Here is a 20,306-nt window from a genome sequence, read left to right on the forward strand (position 1 = left end):
TACTTGAGCAATACAGTAAGTGCCCAGCATAAGTTGGTCTAAAGATAAAATTTCAAAAATTGCATTTCATTAATAAATTGATTCTGTATTAAACTCAGAATAATCAGAAAAGTCAAATTGGGATGCTGTAAATGCCATGATTCAGAAAAATGCACATGTCTTAAGCTTTCCTTGTCAATCCGACTGTCAATCTTGCAATCAAATCTCGACGTCGTCAGTGATGTCAAAATAAACGAACCCAATTCTATCATAAATGGAACCAATTAATAGATCAAATGTTATGTCTTTTTTCTACAATTCCCAAAGAACTTTTAAACATATGATTCGCATTAGTATTAGGACCCAACATGCTTGACCAATTAAAATGTTGAAGATAATCTATTTCATGGTATGTACCAGCCGGTCATATCGTAAACATGTCAGTGAGTCCTCTAATTAGACCATCGCCATCTTTACCTCTCGTCTGACAGGCTCTTGCAACACGTGACATTTACTGCAGGCATCATGCCCTAACTTCCGGTTGTTATATGTGGGAATTTACCTCCAAACAGCTGGTTTGCCTCTAACGTTCTTTTTGTTCCTGTTGTTCTTGTAATAAGATATTTCTGACTTGTAAAGTTTTTATACGATTCAGACCTCGCCCCGTTGTTTTTAGCAGGTTTATTCACAACATTCCATTTGACCTGGAAATTTGCAGACCCAAAAGAAATATTTCTGTACATCATAAAAGACTATCTGCATTAAAAGTCTGGACGTATTAGCTTTGGGGGCAAAATATGCACTTTTATCCGGTCTTAAAAACAGATTAATTTTCTAATATTCCAAAATAGTCGATATTAAATCGAGACTATCAGCTGGCGACCGAATCCAGTCCTTTGTGGTGGAAATCGAAAGTAAATATTAGAGAGAATATCTTGAAAATTATGGAATCGACCAAGACTTATTCCTTTATTCCTGCAACTCGAAGACATCAATGCCTGGAGATAAAGAAGGTTTTCTAAATATTTAGTCATTTTTCTCACCAAACACTGATATAAGAAGGAATAACTCTGTCTAAATACCAATAACTCTTTGATGTGGGATGAAATCTGCACGAGTTGGCACTTGGCAGAAGATTGTCTTTGATTTTTCTATCTTGAGAGATGTGAAAAGCGAATGGATGTCAACATATTAAAAGACGATATTTTATTTTCCTGCAACCAATAATTCCAATGTAATCCTGAAATGTCTTTTATGCATACAGTTGTAAAGCCAACGGTTCCTTTGAATCCTGGTTTTAATTAGAACAAGTCCAGTGTGTGCCGTGGAAAGAGTTATTTACGTCATTGTATTGAGTGGTGAATAATCCACGAAAGTAAGGTTTAAAAAAAAAATTACATCAAGCATCTATCTAGACCACAGTTCAGAGAAAACTTTTGCATAAAGTAAGCACTAATCTAACGACAAATGATCCTCACACGACCCCAAAAAAGCAGGGATTGTAATGTAAAGCTGATAGGTATTCGAAAAGAGGGTCGTGTCGATTTGCACAAATACAGAGTTATTCCAAAAATTATTTCATTATATTATCGGAACGGGATCTTGGGTAGCCGATAGGAAGTCAATTTTGTGTAACTGACTTTAGAAATAACCTATTTATATAAATATACATAGGAGTTTAGATAATTCGTTTGTACCAAACCAATATGAATCATATATTGAATTTACCATTTACGATATCGAACAGAAATAAAGTATTTTAAAATTGATTGCGACTGATAATGAAGCGAGGAATCAATTATGTTTCATTATTGTGGTATTCCTACTTTAAACTAGTACAGATCAACTAATGTGTTACTAATAAACACCTATAGTAATTATTATATTAAACTTAATTAAAAACCTCAAATATCTGTGTTTTCAACTGCTTATTAGGATGAGACTGGGGAGTTTATAACGAGCTCTGTTAATTGAGATTTATAGATTTTCGAGATATCTATTTTATAGATAATTATGTCTTCACCTTGTTTCCAATAATAACCTTCTGTCGAATGGAATGTCGATATGACCACTGTAGTAACCTTACACTGTTAAGCATTTCTGTAAAATTAACAGATATATTAAATCCTTTGAACCTATCTGCAATATTCTGTTTGACATTACGTAGTATCAACATAACACGTTTGCACATGCAGGTATTTCTGTAAAATTAACAGATATATAAAATCTTTTAAAACCATTTTTAACATTCTGATATTACAGAGAATGTTACATAATGCTAAATATTGTCTCAAAATAATATGCATGATAACCGCCTACAGGAAAATTACGGATTTTTGTCTCGTTCTGTTAAATTTACAGATATACTAAATGATTCTGAATATTCTTTTCTCTGTATAATATTAGAGAAAAATATCAGACAGGCTTGATGCGTATTCAAATGAAATTCGCCATGCATTGTTCTATAACATTTACAAGAAAACTGCTAAGAAATGTTTAATGCCCTGATTGCCTACATGAATACACAGACATTCCTGTTAAACTTACAGAATAGTTAAGGCACTTGAAGGTTTCTGGAAAGTCTGTTAAAATGTTGCAGGGAATATTATACACATTGAGTTCATATTCAATTCTGTAATTGACTGTAAATAAAACAGAAAATTTTATGTAACGTTAAACATATTTTTCTGTTAACAGAACAGAACACTTATGGCCTTTAGGGTTTTCTCAAACCTTTTGGTACCCCTTCAATTCCAGGTGTTTTTTAATTGCGTTAACGAAGCAAACAAAAACCGTGCATACCTCGAATGTCTGTAATGTTTTGGAATATTCTACAAGGTAGCATGACAGTGTGGTCGTTTTGAACAGGATGATAGCACAAACCTGGAAATCTAACGACCATTTAACACGCTATTCCATACTTCCACTGTATAGCATTCTACCAGATCAGTACATGTATATACTTTACAGTTATTCCATCAATAAAGCGAGGGGGTGGGTGTCAGACTATAACAAACATAGTTCCTGCCTTTAAATTCCAATGGAACCGATGTTAAAGATTGGCAGGACAAGAGAATCTAAAGTTTACTATGTATTCATAATTATTGTATATTATACTGTTATTAACATTAGAAATTTGAATGAGTGAATGAATGAATGAATTTTTCTTCGATTATTGGTGACTCGACTTATGTACAAAATTCAATAATATAGTGTCGTCTGAAATATTAGTAAATTTACAATGTACAAGTTCTCTCTCATTGCATATACCTTGGCATTGTCCAATAAAGTCCAAGAAATTAGGTAAAAACTTTTTTTCTTCTGTAAGCACACCATCTGGTTGCTTAGGTCTATATTCAAATCTGCTTTCAATGAAGCTCTATTCTATTGATAATCAGGATATTTTCAAAAAATTTAATATATACAAAGGAAGTTACACTTCGTTTTAAAAGATTGCGATATATTACGCAAACAGAGAGAATAGTTCATTTCGTTCCTTGAAGGTTTTAAAATCGTCAAATTTGATTTCCTTTGATTTCTTTATATAATGTGAGTATAGTTATGTGATTACCATTAATGACCTAAAATACATATCGGTAAGTAACGGTTAATAGTGAAAACAAACGGTGTCAGAAATGGGGGTATGAATAGATCTCATGTCATCGGCATTCTTCAGTGAACAATATTCGTACTGCTTCATTGCGCACACTGTTAAAAATCACCGTTGAAATAATGGTAAACACTCTTTAGTTTAAAACATGTCTCAAACGTTGCATAACATTTATTGAAAGATAAATTTTACTTAGATTAAACCACCGAAAGTTTTATGGCTGCATTTATTCTTTCTTCGTTTAACAATTACCTTTTATTTTATAACTAAATGCTACAGAAAAAAAAATCCGTAAACCGCTAAATACCGATATACTGACGTATTGAACGTAGAATTCACATCTAATAAATGAAATGATTGGCGGCGATTATCAAAAGATTTAAGTTGGGCGTGTTTGTTTTTATTGTGCTGAACCTTATCAAAGGCGGGGTTAGGTGTCAAATTGATATATGACGTCAAAGAAAACCTTTGATGGTTGCCTAGAAACGGAAAATGAACCAATGAAAATGGTGTATCCTGCTGTCAATCAGCGGGTCTTCTCGCCTTTGTATACTGTGTGAATTGCCCACCCACGATGGGCCAATAGCAGATTAGGTAGCTAGTCAGTATCTAGTAAGGCACGTGCATGCTTCACTCTTCTGTGTAGATAGTTAGGAGTAGTTGGTTTAGAAAACATGAAAATGGATCAACAGTCACAATCTTCTCCCAACAGTAATTCCGATGATATGCCTAATGATCCCGGGTAAGTTCCTTAAAACACTCAAAATCTTACTTTCTACTCCGTTTTCTCTCATCATCTTTTCCTTATGTCACGGGCCGTTTCAAATAGGTCATCACTGAAACTCAAAATGGCTTGACTTAACCGCGCCAATTTCTTTTGTGTTTTTCAGGAAAATGTTCGTCGGAGGGCTGTCCTGGCAAACGACAGCAGGTAAGACAACGGATTAATAATTATTCTATGGATTTACTGTGTTTAACTGTACAAATCGACGTTCAATTCTTCATTCATAATTGTTGTATACTGTGTTGTAGTTGAGCCGCGTGCAGTTATTTCTACTATACTATAGGCCTATTTACTGTTTTCAACTTCAAGACGACCTGCTTTAATGTCTAGTGATGGAGAAAATACACTTCCCACGGCCTAAAACTCATTAAAAAAGTACAAGAGGCTTGTTTCAAAATGGCGAATATATACTGTTAAATGGTATATAGTGTAATATAACGGTACCGAACTATGAGAATGTCTGCAAGTCTCCGGAGTCAGCCTGTTAATTATGCTGATGAGACTATACAGTACTATAGAATAATACCAAACACCATCCAGTCTTCAACTGTCTCAACATTTCATTGTGTATCTCATTGCATCAGTATTTGCCAGAGTCAAACGGTTTATTTGTTCCAAATTCCTACCCTTTGTTTTTACAGTGTATCAAGACACCGTTAAATCCCTTACTTCAAATATTCATCCTTGTGTGATTTTCATGTTTCAGATCGTTTGAGGGAATTTTTTGATGCATTCGGGGAAGTTAAGGAAACCATGGTTATGAAAGATCCGTCCACAAAACGATCAAGGTAAATGACAATTCCAGTATAATTTGTCTACCAAAACTGATATTGACCAGTTATTGCTGATATTGGCCCGGGACGTTATTGCCTCGTCAGTTATTGAATATAGGTCATGATATCTAATAACCGTTTTATACTTTCTACTACTGTATGATTCATTTCTTGTTTAGAAAAAAATCCCATTTATTAAAATTATGTCCGAGTTTGAAAAGATTTGAATGAGGAAATTATTATAGGGATAATTTTTTTTTACCAAAAATTGTGTGCAAAAGAAATTAATTTTGTGTGGTATATAAGGAAATTGACTTGCTAATAGGGTATTTAGATAAGTGTCTTCCTAAGTCTAAATCGAAGGGTCCTTGAAGGCTTTGTGTGTGCAATATTGTTTCTATTAAGAACCTGCTAGATATTGATAAGTCTAATCAGATTAAGAGATTAGGATAATCTGTTGTGATGAATGGTGCTGATTTTAAGAGGATTCCCTGATTTGAGGTTTATCAGAGAAAAATGACATATAGACTATGATATACCATCTAAAATATAAGAAAGTTTAGATAGATTTTGATGGTGGACTAATATAGTTTAAGTGACATGAACTCAAAATTTGATATTCAAATTTTACCCCTTTTTTCTATGAACTTGTTATCATGGTCATGAGTTTTTTAAGTTGAAAGAATGATTTTAGATGAATTTGAGCTTTAGTTAAGTGAGTTTGTCTATGAGCTCCAAGTTCATGTATTATATTCCTAATTTCTCTAGTAATGTTATAGGTGAATTTTTAAATTAAAGAATATATTAGCTGTGAAAGATGATTTTGTCAATTTTAGTTTTTGAACTTTGATCGATGTGTCCTAAAAAATAAGTTTTCTCACACCTTTCAATGTCAAAGCTAAAAAGCTCTAGCAGTTAGACACAGGGCTTGAAAGGATCTAATATGCACATATCGTCAATATAATAAATATAGGATTATATAGGGACAAGTATTTAAGTGGTAGGATATGAATAGAATGAAAAGAAATATTTGTTAGGACTAAGGGTGTAACTATAGAATTATATAAATATTCTTTCACAAATACATTATATCATTCATTAGAACAAATATATATTGAATAAACTTCAGAGAGATTTCAACCATAAGTATGATATAGTAACCAAGTCTGGACAGAGCTAGATATTCACAATTTGTTCTATTGTATCTCTGTACTATTGTTGACATGCATCAGTGGATGTCAACAAATCGAAAGTAAACAAAATGTTACACTAGGACTGAAGACAAATGATTTGAAATGGGAAAGAGAAAGAGTATTGTTTAGCAATGTTTAATCACACATTTTTACTTTTCCCTTCTAAGTTCACAATATCTTTTAACCCATAAAATTCTTCAGTAATGGCCTCTCTTAGATACCAAGATCTTCAATAAAGGAGGTATAAAAGTTGATCCAAATTATAGGCCGATAGCTAATTGTTGGGTTTTATTTTCTCTAACTACTAAGTGGATTTTTTCTCTGTGTCAAACTCCTACTCAAGATCTTTGGAGCATTTCATAATAAAAAATTATCGTATTTTCTTTAATGGAGTTGTGAAAAAGTGTAAAATTTTTAAACTTCATGAAACAAATGCTAGATATTTTAACATGTAAAAATTCAAACTTCATTTTTGAAAAAAACTTTCTTCTTGTTAGGTATTTTGTAAAAAAAATCAAATGTTGAAAGACTAAACTGATATTTCCAATCAAAATAATTGTGTTACATGTATGCTGAAATGAAAAGTTGAAAAACTTAATCACAGAGTGCTATCATGTTTTCAAATTAGGTACATATATTCCCTGAAAGCAGGACTGATTATAATGGTAAAGCGCTACTAGGTGTTCAGGAAGGGAATAAAAACATTATAAATAGTATTTTGATTATATCTGTTTATGTATTGGAATAAACTCAAATATTGAGATATTAGGTTTTTGTATTAATATTAGTGTTATTGTAGGACATTTGAAAATATTATTGGATATTTCTATTCCATTTCCATCAATATTATATATTATATCTAAAACCGTTTTTGTGTTGACATTATTTAGAATAAATACTGTAATATTTCTGATATTGACCGCTTTCATATACTATAGTCTGATCTTCTATGTGGTGATAATGCCTGGTTGTGTAAGATTAAATTTAAAACAGAAAATGACATGCAGAGTGTAATGAGGGAAATTTTGCAATTGCAAAAGATTAAACTTCAATTACGAGTACCCCTACTAGTATTATATAACAAAGTCTAAATTTGCGGAACTTTGGACTCAGGATATCAAACTTCATTACATATTGCCTTTTTTAAATTAAAACCTTCTCTTTAAAATCATAGAACTGTTAGAATTATTGATACAGTTATTTAGACATGAAAGTTAATATGCTGAACTAATGTTTATTATGTGGAATAATAATTTTCATAACAAATTTTCATAATTTTTCTGCTAATACAAGTTATGGTTCATTGAAATAGAACTGGAAAGTTTTAAATTAATAACTATTTCTGTTTAAATACTTTATACATTTGACAACCTTGGCTAGTGTTTTCATGACAGTGGTTTTCTCAGGTGTGAGCAAAATAGTTTGATTCATAATTTGTGATATGAAATGGACCCAATTTTGAAATTGATTTTAGTTTCCCAGTCTGCCTAATGCCTTTGTTCTCACAGAATAATGATATAATGTTCAATGCCTTTGTAAATTGGTCTGCCTAATTGGTACGATTGTTTACTACTTTATGTTAATATTAGTGACAGGCCTGTATGAATTATGATGTGAACCAGTATAAAATACTATTTATTATGTACCGTTAAGTTTATTGACTTTTACTACCCTTATTATAGCACAGTATAGTCACTATAGTACTTGTCTTGTCCAGGGAGAAATTGACCTGTTCTCAGATAAGAAGTGACCATAAACAAACAAAATACCTATATCTATTGATTTGGAGTAGTCAGTTCAATTCTTCAGATAATGGCTAATTTGGCCATTACATGGCTGGAGTTTGTGAATGAATTTTGAACCCATTGACCTCTGCCAAAATCTTGAGTGTCAAATTATTGTGAACATAAGGAAAAAGGATAAAATTCTGCAGTCTTTTTCACAATTTATTTTAAAAAGAAGGGGTAAACCGTATGATTTATTAGTCATTACTTGAAGCGCAATGGTTTCAGCCATTTTTTTGTTTTCTTTTATTGAAGAGTTCAGTGTAACATGAAAATTGAATGAGAATTGGTAATATATAATATTTAAAGTTCATATGTTATTTTCGATTTTGTCTAGACTTTAAAAAGCACATGATTCTCTCATTCTCAATATTTCTCAGAAGAATTCTTTTTTTAATCAGGAAATCTTTAAGTTGTGTCTAAAAACAAATGTCAGTTAAGTCAAGTTCGATGGTTCATTCAGTAATGAGTTAAATTGATGTCTGTAGTTAGGCGTCTTGGGTTTGAATCCTGCATGACAAGAGACTTGTGGCCATTGCATTGGAAAAACTGTGGTATTCTCCTGTGAAAACCTTGCCTTTTACTCTGTGATATGAATAATGCCAGTATTAGTCACATGCACATAATTTAGTGCTTTCTCTAGTTATTTTTCAAATAAAGTACATCTTTGAATGTTCATCATTTTCTTAAAAGACAATCAAATTTCTTGGTTAGAATTGGGAATTGAAATGGTTATTCCCTTTATGATATTAATCAGTTCTTATCATCTGATGGTTCTCTATATTGCTCTAGACTAGACTAGTTTTTAGGAGAAAACTGCAGTAAGCAATGGTAGCTGTATTGATATCATTTAAAATCTCAGACATTCAAAAGCTTTCCGTTAAATTAATTAACACCATAAAACAATCTCGGAAGATTTTTATTCCTGAGATAAAGATACTCATATTGACTTAAGACAAATTGATGATTCTTTGAGGAATTGGAAAAGTTCCTGCCAATGCCAAATTTATTTCCGAGCAAAATGCCAGAATTAGATGTGTTTTTATTCTTAAGAGATTTAAAAGAACAGCACTGCCAAGAAAAGTGTTAAGATTTTGAATGAATGCAGATTTGTTTCCAAGTATCTCTTTCCATATATTGCTATATTGAGTATTACTATTGAGGCATCCTTACAATACTGAAACACTTGTGCCATTTTATAACTCGATTTGCCAACTTTGCATTCTCTCCACATCGCTTTTACGTTTTATTTTTTCTTAGGTTATAAATAAGAAAGCCAAAATATAAGATTCATATTCAAGATTTAAAGGCCTAAAAATGAAATATTGATTATGAAATCAATGACCTATTTAAAAAACTTAAAAATAGGTTGAATTTAAGCCTCTAAGAATTAAGGTAAAAAAACAAAAAATGGACATGTGTTGCATGGATTAAATACTTTTAACATCTAGTACTTTCTACCTTTAAATAAAAGTTTCAAAGCCATTCTGCAATATGTTACAATAATACATGACAGTTTCAATGGGTATGACAAGGAAACCTGTTGACAATGTTGTTTTTAAAATGTTCATGAACAGAATAGTAGATTTCTGACTTTGATTGGCAGTGACTTGTTGGACTGCTTCGCTGTCTGTCTGGCTTATTTTTGTCAGATGCATTATTTTCTGAAAAAACAGATAAGCATGGAAAGTAAAGGGTATAATATGTTTTGTTAGTAAAATGAAGTTCGATGTTCTGCTATATTTATTAGGCTAATGAAATGAAGGTTTGCTGTATTGAAATCATTTGGAAGGATTTGTTTCTCATAATGAATGGTCATATAGCAATGCCAAGTAGATAAAAGAGCAATAAAACACATGTGTGGTCCTTTGCCAAGTTGAATTAAACCTATCTATTTCAATCAACAGCAACTTGGATTGTCGTCTGCAATACAATTAGGCTTCAACAGATCAAATCTCTTTCAAGGCCTGGGATATCTCAGAAAGCCTAAAGTGAAAAGAAAAAAACAAGTTTTTTAGCTCCAAATCTAAAAAACATGGCTTCATGACCCATTCCGTTGCAGTACACCCTCTCCCACTTTTCAATCTCCCCTCCCCCCTTCTCCCCTTCTTCACACCTTTACTATTATACCTTTGATACTGTATAACAAGATAATGTCAAAGGTGGAGGTTTCAAGTTGTTTCAAGTACTAGATAATTATGATATAGATAAAGAGGGTGTCCTTTATTAATACAATGATTACTCCATTTTATCTCTCATATCATTCCTACTAATTAATACTATTTACTAATGAGACAAAAGACTAGATAATCTGTCTATAGTCTCTATTGTACTAGACCAATCTGTTGTGTGAATTCAGTGTTATGTGGACAATCTGTTCTGTCAAGTCATCACAAACACACAAACATTGGTTTGGCAATTTAATCCTTTTGCATAATATTCTCTGGTTCCACAACCAGTGATTTTGTGAGTCCAGATCAACTGTTCTGGTGTCTCTTCAATATAACAAGTAGACTATTGTATCTGATCATAATAAACAGAGATTGCTTTCAAGGTTAATATCTCAATAAAGGCAGATATTTTGTATGCAATGCTTTTGAGACTATCTATCATGAGTGCTTTAGGGATTATCCATAACAGAACACATTGATGTACAGTCACTATCATACCAGACAAATGTTTTCTGCAAAGACCAATGTTTTGTGTATAGACACTAATGTACCAGACTAGTTGGTTATCAGGTCAAATTGAAATGACCTTAAATACCTCTGTTGCTCACTTGCCAATAGTTTTTTTACCAGGGAGTAAAAAGTTTTATTGAAAGTGTAAGAAATGTAGAAAATTTGAGATTTATCTTGTTTCTGGGTCAAATTCTTGAAATAAGGTGGAGATATGTTTAATCAGCCAGGTCTAGATTTAAACTATGGGTAAGATGGGATGATATTTTCTCTCTATCTCTCCAAAATTGTATTCTTCAAAATTGATGTGGGTAGCAAGAAAGCACAAACTTTCATGTATTTTTGTCTTGCTTTTAAGAACTCTTCAAATTTTAAGATTAAGATAGGCCTACTATTCTTACCTCCTTTTTTGATAAAATTTTCTATGACTTTCTGTGATTAAATGGTAAACACTGTGTGTTGTACGTCATCACCTAACATCTTGAACCCAGCAGACTTATTAAAACTGATTCCTATTTATATGCCGGCTATCTCATGAATTTCAAATGTCGTATGGATAGCGATAGAAGCAGTGATAATCAACCCAATACTGTCCTCTATTCCAAAATGTCAACACTCATCAAAAACTCAGCATTTTTTTCACTGACAGAAGACAATTTTTGTTTTATTTTGACGTCTGTGAAGTTGGTTTTCGTGACAGAAGGTTGATCAAGTTGATGTAAATGGATGAAGTATTTGTTCGTAACAGAGTCATAATATGTAACGTGAATATTTATAACGTACAATTCAGATAATCTCGACCCAATATGGAGATTTTTGTCCAACTTAATTATACGAATCATCAATCTAACTGGAAAAGAAAATAGCCATTGATTGCAAGAGCTATAGTCCACTCAGTATTTTCTTATACACGAAACCTTGTTGATTATTATCGATACTATTCACAAAAAGTATGTAAAATGATGGAGAGTACTTCCATCCTGTTTGAGTGTCGGTCATCTGGTAAAACTTTATCAGCCAGTTAACAATTGAATAGATTTGAATCCCCTACTATAGATTTTTAAGTCCACAGCCAGTATATTCGGGAGTTGGCTCTGTGTTGATCTTCAATTTTTTCCCCTTACACTGAGATAGATCAAGTATGAGTCAACTTCTTTCCAGAGTTATTCAAGATGTTGCAAAATGACTCTGCCAGATGTGATGATTTTACCATAATCCCAAATGTCTATTCTATTTCACATCTTAACAATATGATTGAAAATGACAAGCGATTTTTAATTCTTCAACAAGTTAGAATAAAGTTGTATAATGTCATAAAATTTGCTCAAGTCTATTAATCAGGAAAGAAACTGCATGTTAAGCGTGCTGAATTGTCATAAACGTTGATTGTGTGTTTTTAACAGTTTTTCTGTCATATATCATAGAGTATAGGTCTTCTGAGAATTGTTTCATTATTAGACTTAATATATACTGTCATAATGTCAGTTATGTTTATAGTCATCATCAATATCTGTATTAAAGCTGCTATTACACTAGTACAGGGCAGGCAATCCAATGTTTGAATGGTTTTGGATGTTTTGAAGCTGTTCAAAATTAGAATCCAAGATCCTCTATGCCCAAGACAATGTTTGCTTTGTGTTGGGTCATCGCCCTTTTAAATTTGTAAGTTGAACTGTCAGTTGGATTTATAGAATGAAGTCCACTTTTGAAATTTTGTGAAAGGTGTCAGAAACTTTTGTGATGTGAGCCTTACCATTTGAACCCATCCTTCAGGAATTTTTAAGCTGGCAATCCCAATCGGAGACTACTACTAAGTGTTTCAGGGAATGGAGTTTGTATGATGACATTTTATGATTGGTTATGATAATTAGTCAGTTGAGTTTTAATCATCATACCACTGATCATTGTGATGTCTTAAAAGCACTGGCCTTGGCTTCCAAGTTTTTTTTTTTACTCTAAAAGCGATTTATACCAGTGCAGTAATAAAGCTATTTGAATATTAAAGTTAACAGTTTTAACTATGTTATATTGCTATGTAATTGTTTGTAATATCTGGAGTGTAGTATGATATGGTAGAGATTGGAAACTGTATCAAATATTTATATCCCTAGAGCTTTACAATTCTATTCACTCATCTACTACGCCAAGCTTTGTGCATTTCCAACATTTTTCCCTTTCGTGTCAGCTTTATGTTAGTCTTGTAACAGAATTAAATTGCAATTCTACTTTTTCAAATTAAATTGTCTGGCCCCAGATAAATCTAATTATTAAGAGACTATTTAGGTTGTTGGTGCCAACATCGAAAGTGTTCTATTCCCGCAGTACTATCATGATAATGACTTTTCCAACATAGAATCCACTTTCTTAAATATTACCGTACTGAAAATTGTTGCAAATGAATAATATTATTTGCATCTGGTATCAGATTAAGGAAGGTTTGTCATGGAAGCACTGGCTAAGGTTCTTAGGGTTAAATCAGATATGACGAAGTCGAATTTGTCTTACTATCATGAATCATAGTGTGTTCATTATAGGGACACCTAAACAACTCTGTTCGTTTGTTGCATTGGTGCTGAATGGTATGGTCAAGTCTAAACTGCCCTGAAATTGAAATAGGTTGATGGTACAGAGATTTTTCAATATGGAAATGTAGAAATCAGATTAGGTCATGGACAAGGTTTCTTTCAATGAATTGACATTTTGTACGATAAAAACTTCATTGAAATTATTGGTATGGTTGTATTGGTTGACTTACAGTGATATGTTTGCTAAATGGATAAAAAGTTTATACATGAAATTTAGATTAGTTTTCAGGATAGAAGTAATAAGGTGTAAACGTAATTAGAAAAAATATAAACCTCACTCGCTCATTAATAAATTAATCAATTGGACTTAATTTAAAAAATGTACAGATAAATTACAATGCACTTACTACTACAGATAGCTGTTACACTTAGAATGCTGAGACTTATTGACTTAAGTTCATTTTACATGTTTCTGATATAAAATCCTCATCAGGAAAGGAACTTTCAGAAAGGAAGGTTAACTCCCCAAAATAGGATACCGAAGTGATATTTTCAACTTGGTTTGGTTCTAAAGAGACTAAAGTGACCTTCAATCCAGGAAAGTCCAGATTGGTTGCTATAGAGATTATAGGGGCAATAACTTAACCCTGGGTCCCAATATGTAAATGAATATGTATTATGTATGAAAACAAACTAACAAATTTAGGTCCAGTACATCAACACTGGATGTGAACAGTGCTCCTGTGGAGCAGCAACATGAGGGAAGAATTGTAGTGCTTCAAACTAGAGTAGGGGCTTCATAGAATTGTGGGATGTTGTAAAAACTAGAATTCTGCTTAGAAATATGGTTGCTTTTACATATTTGAGTGTGTTTTATAGTTTATACGAAAAAGGTACTATCAATGTATAGCTTGCATGTTTTGGTACTGAAATTAAACTACACACAATATGTAAATTAAGCCATGTTTATGATGTTTAGTTAATCTACAGGGTTTAATTGTATGGCTTATTGTAGAAAATGTATTATTGCCTCTCAACTATTAGTAATGTAGAATGTAATAATAGGGTATTATCCATGAGGTGTCCGTCCTGTCCCAGTTTCTTGTGCATCTTTGATCATGATGCAAAAGCTTTGTGTATAATCCTTCACCTTCAAAAATGGAGGTTTATCTCAGGCTTTTTGGCAGAAACAACTTAAAATTCTCAAACTTGATGTTTAGAAATCTAATTGTTTTTTTCATATAAAGTGCAATGATATCGACCAATCAAATTGGCACAAATAATCATTTTTCAATTCCATTAATCGGCCTGATTCACAGAAATTTCTGGTTTGAAAAAACGAAAGCAAATCAGGAAGAAGCAGAAATTGTTCTTGTGGAACTTAACAGCTACAAGAGTATGATATCTGGCTTGAACTTAATTGAACCAGGAATAATTACTCATTCCTTTCCCAAGGGACAGCCTCATGGATCTAACCTACAATAACTTAGTCAAGGAACAAGGCCACGTAGTAAATGTACTGTCTTAAACGTAGAATTATGTCTATTAATTTCAGGGGATTTGGTTTTGTTACGTTCAGAGATATGGCTAGTGTAGACAAAGTTCTAAGTAGTGGACCTCATGTTATAGATTCAAAAACGGTTGGTAGTTTATAATCTTTCCTTTATTCATTCTTTCTTTATTTATCCTCCATTTTTTCTCTCTTTCATTGCTAAAATTCTTATTCTGCATGTTATGATATAGTATTGCTTATAGCTTTCTCTGTCTATTTGTTCTAATATTAGTATGCATGGTTATATTGCTTTATAGATTAATACTGTTCATTCATTCCTTTTCCAATTTCTTCTGTCTATCTTTTATTCCTTTGATTTAGATTTGGTTATATGTATACATTTGTTCTCTTTTGTGTATGTTTTAGTTTACAGATATAACTTTAAATAATTAATTCCCACATGGTGCAGAAAAGTAGGACGTAAAACTCCATTCATTTCATTTCATTTAAATAATTAATTCAGAGATATACATTTTTAAAAATTGCAATCAGAAATACTGTCTATATAGAACAAGTTACATCTAAAATAATTTATCATATAACAAATTTATTTTGAAAAATACTGTTATTTATATGTTATCTAAGAATAAAGAATGATTGCCTGAAGCTTATTGTTATATAAAAATTCATGTGAAAACTTAGATTAAATAAAATTATAGTCAAAAACTATCCTCAAAATTCTATATTTGTAAATTTCTTCAAATATCAGTCATGAAATTATCAAATTTATTCTAAAAATTTTAAAATTTTGCATATTTTTTATGTTGTTTAGTACAACCATTGAAGTGACAAAGACTAATTTTATGCTTATTTGCAATAACTCTGTCATGTCAGCGTTTATGACACCTAGATTTATGACAATGAAGAAACTGTGATTCATTCAGAAACTGTTTTAAGCATATTTTTTAAGTATTGGGGTGTGAAAGCTGACACCGCGCTGACTCTCGGAAGCACAGGCACAGGCATCAGAATCCTGAGGTGGATTCAAAATTATTATTAGTTTATGAAGTCTATATGTAGACAAAATTTCTGTTTAATATTAAGATAATTTCAAATTAGGGGTCTCAAAATCCAAAGACAGCAAATCTTTTGGTAATTCCTCCCAGAAATCAAAGATCTAATAGGATAAAATCCGTGCTTCATTTGTGTTAAAATTATCAAAAAATCTGTAAACCATTCTTTTAAAAATATAAAATAGTAACTTACAAAACCACAAAAACCAAAGACATGAATTAAATATGTATTGGTGAAAAGCTGTAAACGATCACAAACATTAGAAAATGATATAATTTTTACTCATAAATCAAAAGAAAAAACCAAAAGCATGCAGTCAATCTAGCCCAAACTTTTCAAAAACATTGAATTTAGTGTTCTGTTACATTTAAGCAACAAGCACCTAAAGACATTAGGCTGTTTTAAAGTGTTAAAATCAATGAAGGTGTTGACATAGAATTAATGGATTGTACCAGATGTTTATATAGAATATTCTAATCATCATAATATATTTTATTATATTACACAAATCATAGTATAATATCTCTAGATCTTTTGATATTATAATTTATATTACCTACATATATTATATTGCCACCTTTATCTTGTTATACCACTGATTGTTATACACTTATTTTCTGTCATTAGATACTCTCAAACAATAACACTCTATGTTTTGCGAAACAAAAATGGCCTAAATGGAAAGTGAAAAAGATCAATTTGCTCTAATGACAAAGCAGAAGTTTGACCATTTCATAAATTTTTGGCATTAAAATGTTTATGTCTTGTCAAGCTTTATACGAGCATTGTAGTAACATGATGTCTACTTCTAGGAAATAACATCTCAGTCAAACTGCTCTTTAATGCTTGAGGCTTGAAATATATAAACAATACCAATGTTAAATTTTCATAAAAACTCAGAATTAATGGTCAATTTACAGTCCATTTCTACACATTTTCCTGGTACTTGTCTCAATTCAAGAACAGAATAATCATGCAATAACTATAAGTTAGAAATTTCATTTGGATTTATCACTGAATATTTTCTAAGAATGAATAAAATCTCAGTCTATAGCCTCAAGTGTTAATAAAGCCAGTTTCTTTGTGAAATATCTACATGCTGTTCTGAGGATTTAACACTGAGGGCTTCAAACATTCCACATCACCCTAGGGGCTTGACCAAAACTTAACTTGAGGAATCTGACACACATGAAAGCTATTAATACTAAGGACCCCTAGGGGTGACAACAGAATTGTCTGGTCAACTCATATCTAAATACTTTTTGATGATTCTATTTAGACAAAACATGGACTTAAGGGATGAAACCTGTCCCTACTCTTCAGTGATTTGATATGAAAACAACATTTGGTGGGGTATGACTTCTGTTAAGCAGACACACTTTTCCTATCTTTGACTTTGTTTATTGACAAGAACAATATTGGAGCTGATAATGTTATGTAATGGAACCATAGGTCAAGTCAAGAAAAGGAAAAAGAATGGAACTATACATCCTACTATTCTAGACTAGACAGGCAAAAGTATGCCTTTCTCTTTGGATATTTCCAAGTTCTGCTCTTGTACAGCACTAAGCCAATACACCTTTACCTTTTTCAATTTTGGCTCAAATCATAATACTCTCACATCCAGTATTTTTTTCAAAGTTGTGGTAAAAATAAAAAGGATGTCGTCAATTAGCCTACATGACATTTATCAAAATATAATTTGAAGCAATTGCCTGTCATTCTCGCCATAGGTAGACACATTGAAGGCATATGTGATAAACTACACCATTTTCACGTTTATAAGAAAACAAATAATTCTATGAACCCAAGCATTTGTCACTCTACACTTAAAATGCTTTCAGATGAATTTAACTCTCAAAATAAGATTTAATATATTCAATTTGAGTTTTTTTAAATCCTTTTCTGAAGATCATTGTAGTTTAAATGACCCTTGATTTTCTCTACCTTTACTACTCCTCTAATCAAATGATTTATGAACAATCTAAGTATCAATTTAAATCATGTCTTTCAAGCCCTGAGTGTGAAATTTGATGTAATATTACACTAAAGCCTACATTACACTAGAGTAGATGAAGGGTTGGGTGTAATTACTGATCTCTTAACACCTGTTTTGTTCACTCAAGCCAAGGTTACATAATCTGACATCATTTTCGATAGGAGACACCATTACAAAGCAAGTCAAACAATTCAATTTGAAGACCTTAAATAATAAAAGATTTTACTACCCTACTTCCTCTAGTCTTGATTAAACAGTAATAAACATCAAGAAACAATTAGTAGACTGGGTTATCAAGAATGTATTGTGTACCTGTCATTATTTAAATTTAAATTTGACCTTACTTCACTTCATTGCACATATTACATGTGATAGAATATTGAATTATAATCATAGCTATAGGGAAGTTTGAGCAATTTACAATATTGACCTGTATCATATCCTGTACTGTATGCAGGTGTCAATGAATATTTCACATTTGTAGCCATTCCTAAGACTGATGCATTTTCTCAGTAACACTTCCTAGTTGATTTTGTGTATAGCCTATATTTCAATATTATCAAAACTAACTAAGGAACATTCTCTCTTAAGCCAGGCACAGAATATAGATTGTGTATACCACTTTGTCACATAAATTTATCATGAAAATATGTTTTGTGGCCAAAAATCTGTCGTGTGTATTGGGCTTTACCTTCAAAAAGTTCAGTTTTCTGGTATCCCCTATCCCAAGGTTATCCTGACACATCAACAATACTTTATCACCTTCTGTTCATCATCGCCGATTTTAGGGGTTATTTGGTTTTAATCTTAATTGACCACCATGAAAGGGACTATTTATGGCTTTCTTAAAAAAACGATTTTCAACCTTGAAAAGATTGCTGCTGAGCAATATCATTTAGCAATCTCCATCTTTCTTCTTCTTTGTTGAGATAATTAAGTTAATAAAGACTTCACAGAAATAGAAATCAATGTTCTCCATATACTGTACTAATAAATAAAAGAAGGAAGCAATTAAAAATTTAGTGTAAGAAACATTTAAAGAAATATCAGCATTTTCCCATGACAGTATCAATTGTTGAAATAACATAGGTTATTTTTATAAAACTATTAGACAATAAACAACTAGATTAGTTTAAATCTTGATCATTTCTGTGCCATTACCTAAGTGCTTCTTTGATATTCATTGTTTTATTTAAAGGGATACATCTTATTGATTTTTAGAGGTAGAGAACCCTTTAGATAATTTGATGGCATACTACTCTTTTTTTAGAATTTACATTATCATCAGATGAAAGTTCTAAGTAGTATGTTAATTTTTCTCCCAAACTGGTTAAAAAAAATTAAAAACAAATTGAATTTTTTTTTCATGGATTTAAGGGGTTATTCATGATTTTAATGGTTCAATCTTTTATAATTTCAGGTCGATCCTAAATTGGCTTTTCCACGAAAAGCACAACCCAAGGTAAGCCATTGCTTTTCTTCCCATTATTAACTTTGTAAGTCTTATATAAGAGTGTCTTCAGATCAATGTGGCATTTGCTATTCATTGTTATGTATTTGAGGTCAGTGAGTTTGTTAGTGGTATTCATAGGTTTGTTAAAATTGATATATATATAATGCTTTTTTCAAATGACTGGATTGTTATTACTATGATGTAATGGCTTGATGCATAAAAAATGTAGATCAATTGTGTAACATGTGTTAGCTGATCTAGGAAGACTTATTACTGATAATAAATTACTTATATAAATAATTATTATAAATACAAGTTTATATATCGCTCTAAAACTTTCCTTCACTGCACACTGCATGGTGTTGCTAAGAAAGACATAAATCTCTACTCATAATTGAGTTTGTAGAAATATTTAAGCTAGTAGGTGTGTCACTCATATTTTGAGAAAAATAAACACATTCTTTTGTTACAAGATCGTTAGGTAGTTTTTGACCAAGCTTTGATGTACCTAGTATGTATCAGGGGATGTAAAGACAGGGGTTAACCCTATATGTTCCCCTGGTTTGTTTGTATAAGATATTTATGCTTTGTCACGTTTTGGTATTCAAGTGTTAAAGGGTTAATGATGTCACAGCTTTTATCAAAATAGAATTGAGATGAATTTGAAATCAATTGGACATCTGTACAAGTTTTAGGCTGATTTAATTACATTTTTCATAATGGTTTCTGACTTAACATTCCATTTTCAAACACAAAGAAATTTTCATGTTTTGTCAAAGATTTCAAATCCGATTCTAGTCTGAATTGGGATATATAAGTCTACATTGGGATATTTTAGTATGAATTGGTATATATAAGGCTGAATTGGGATATTTTAGTCTGAATTGGTATATATAAGTCTGAATTGGGATGTATAAGTCTGAATATGGATATATAAGTCTGAATTGGGATATAAGTCTCAA

General features: G+C 31.6%; 1 protein-coding gene across 1 annotated transcript in view; it reads left to right on the forward strand.

Moving 5' to 3' along the window:
* Window positions 1-4,483: 4,483 nt before the first annotated feature.
* The window catches only part of LOTGIDRAFT_115157 (hypothetical protein), a gene marked incomplete at both ends in the record, with an annotated part of 30,211 nt that continues 14,388 nt past the window's right edge, over window positions 4,484-20,306 (forward strand). Inside the window, 4 exons of the mRNA XM_009053729.1 lie at window positions 4,484-4,520; window positions 5,080-5,161; window positions 14,882-14,966; window positions 19,312-19,353. Coding sequence (XP_009051977.1) covers window positions 4,484-4,520; window positions 5,080-5,161; window positions 14,882-14,966; window positions 19,312-19,353 — 246 coding nt within the window. The remainder of the gene's footprint in view (window positions 4,521-5,079; window positions 5,162-14,881; window positions 14,967-19,311; window positions 19,354-20,306) is intronic.

The sequence above is a fragment of the Lottia gigantea genome (genome assembly GCF_000327385.1).
Source record: "Lottia gigantea unplaced genomic scaffold LOTGIsca_20, whole genome shotgun sequence".
Taxonomy (NCBI): Eukaryota; Metazoa; Mollusca; class Gastropoda; family Lottiidae; genus Lottia; species Lottia gigantea.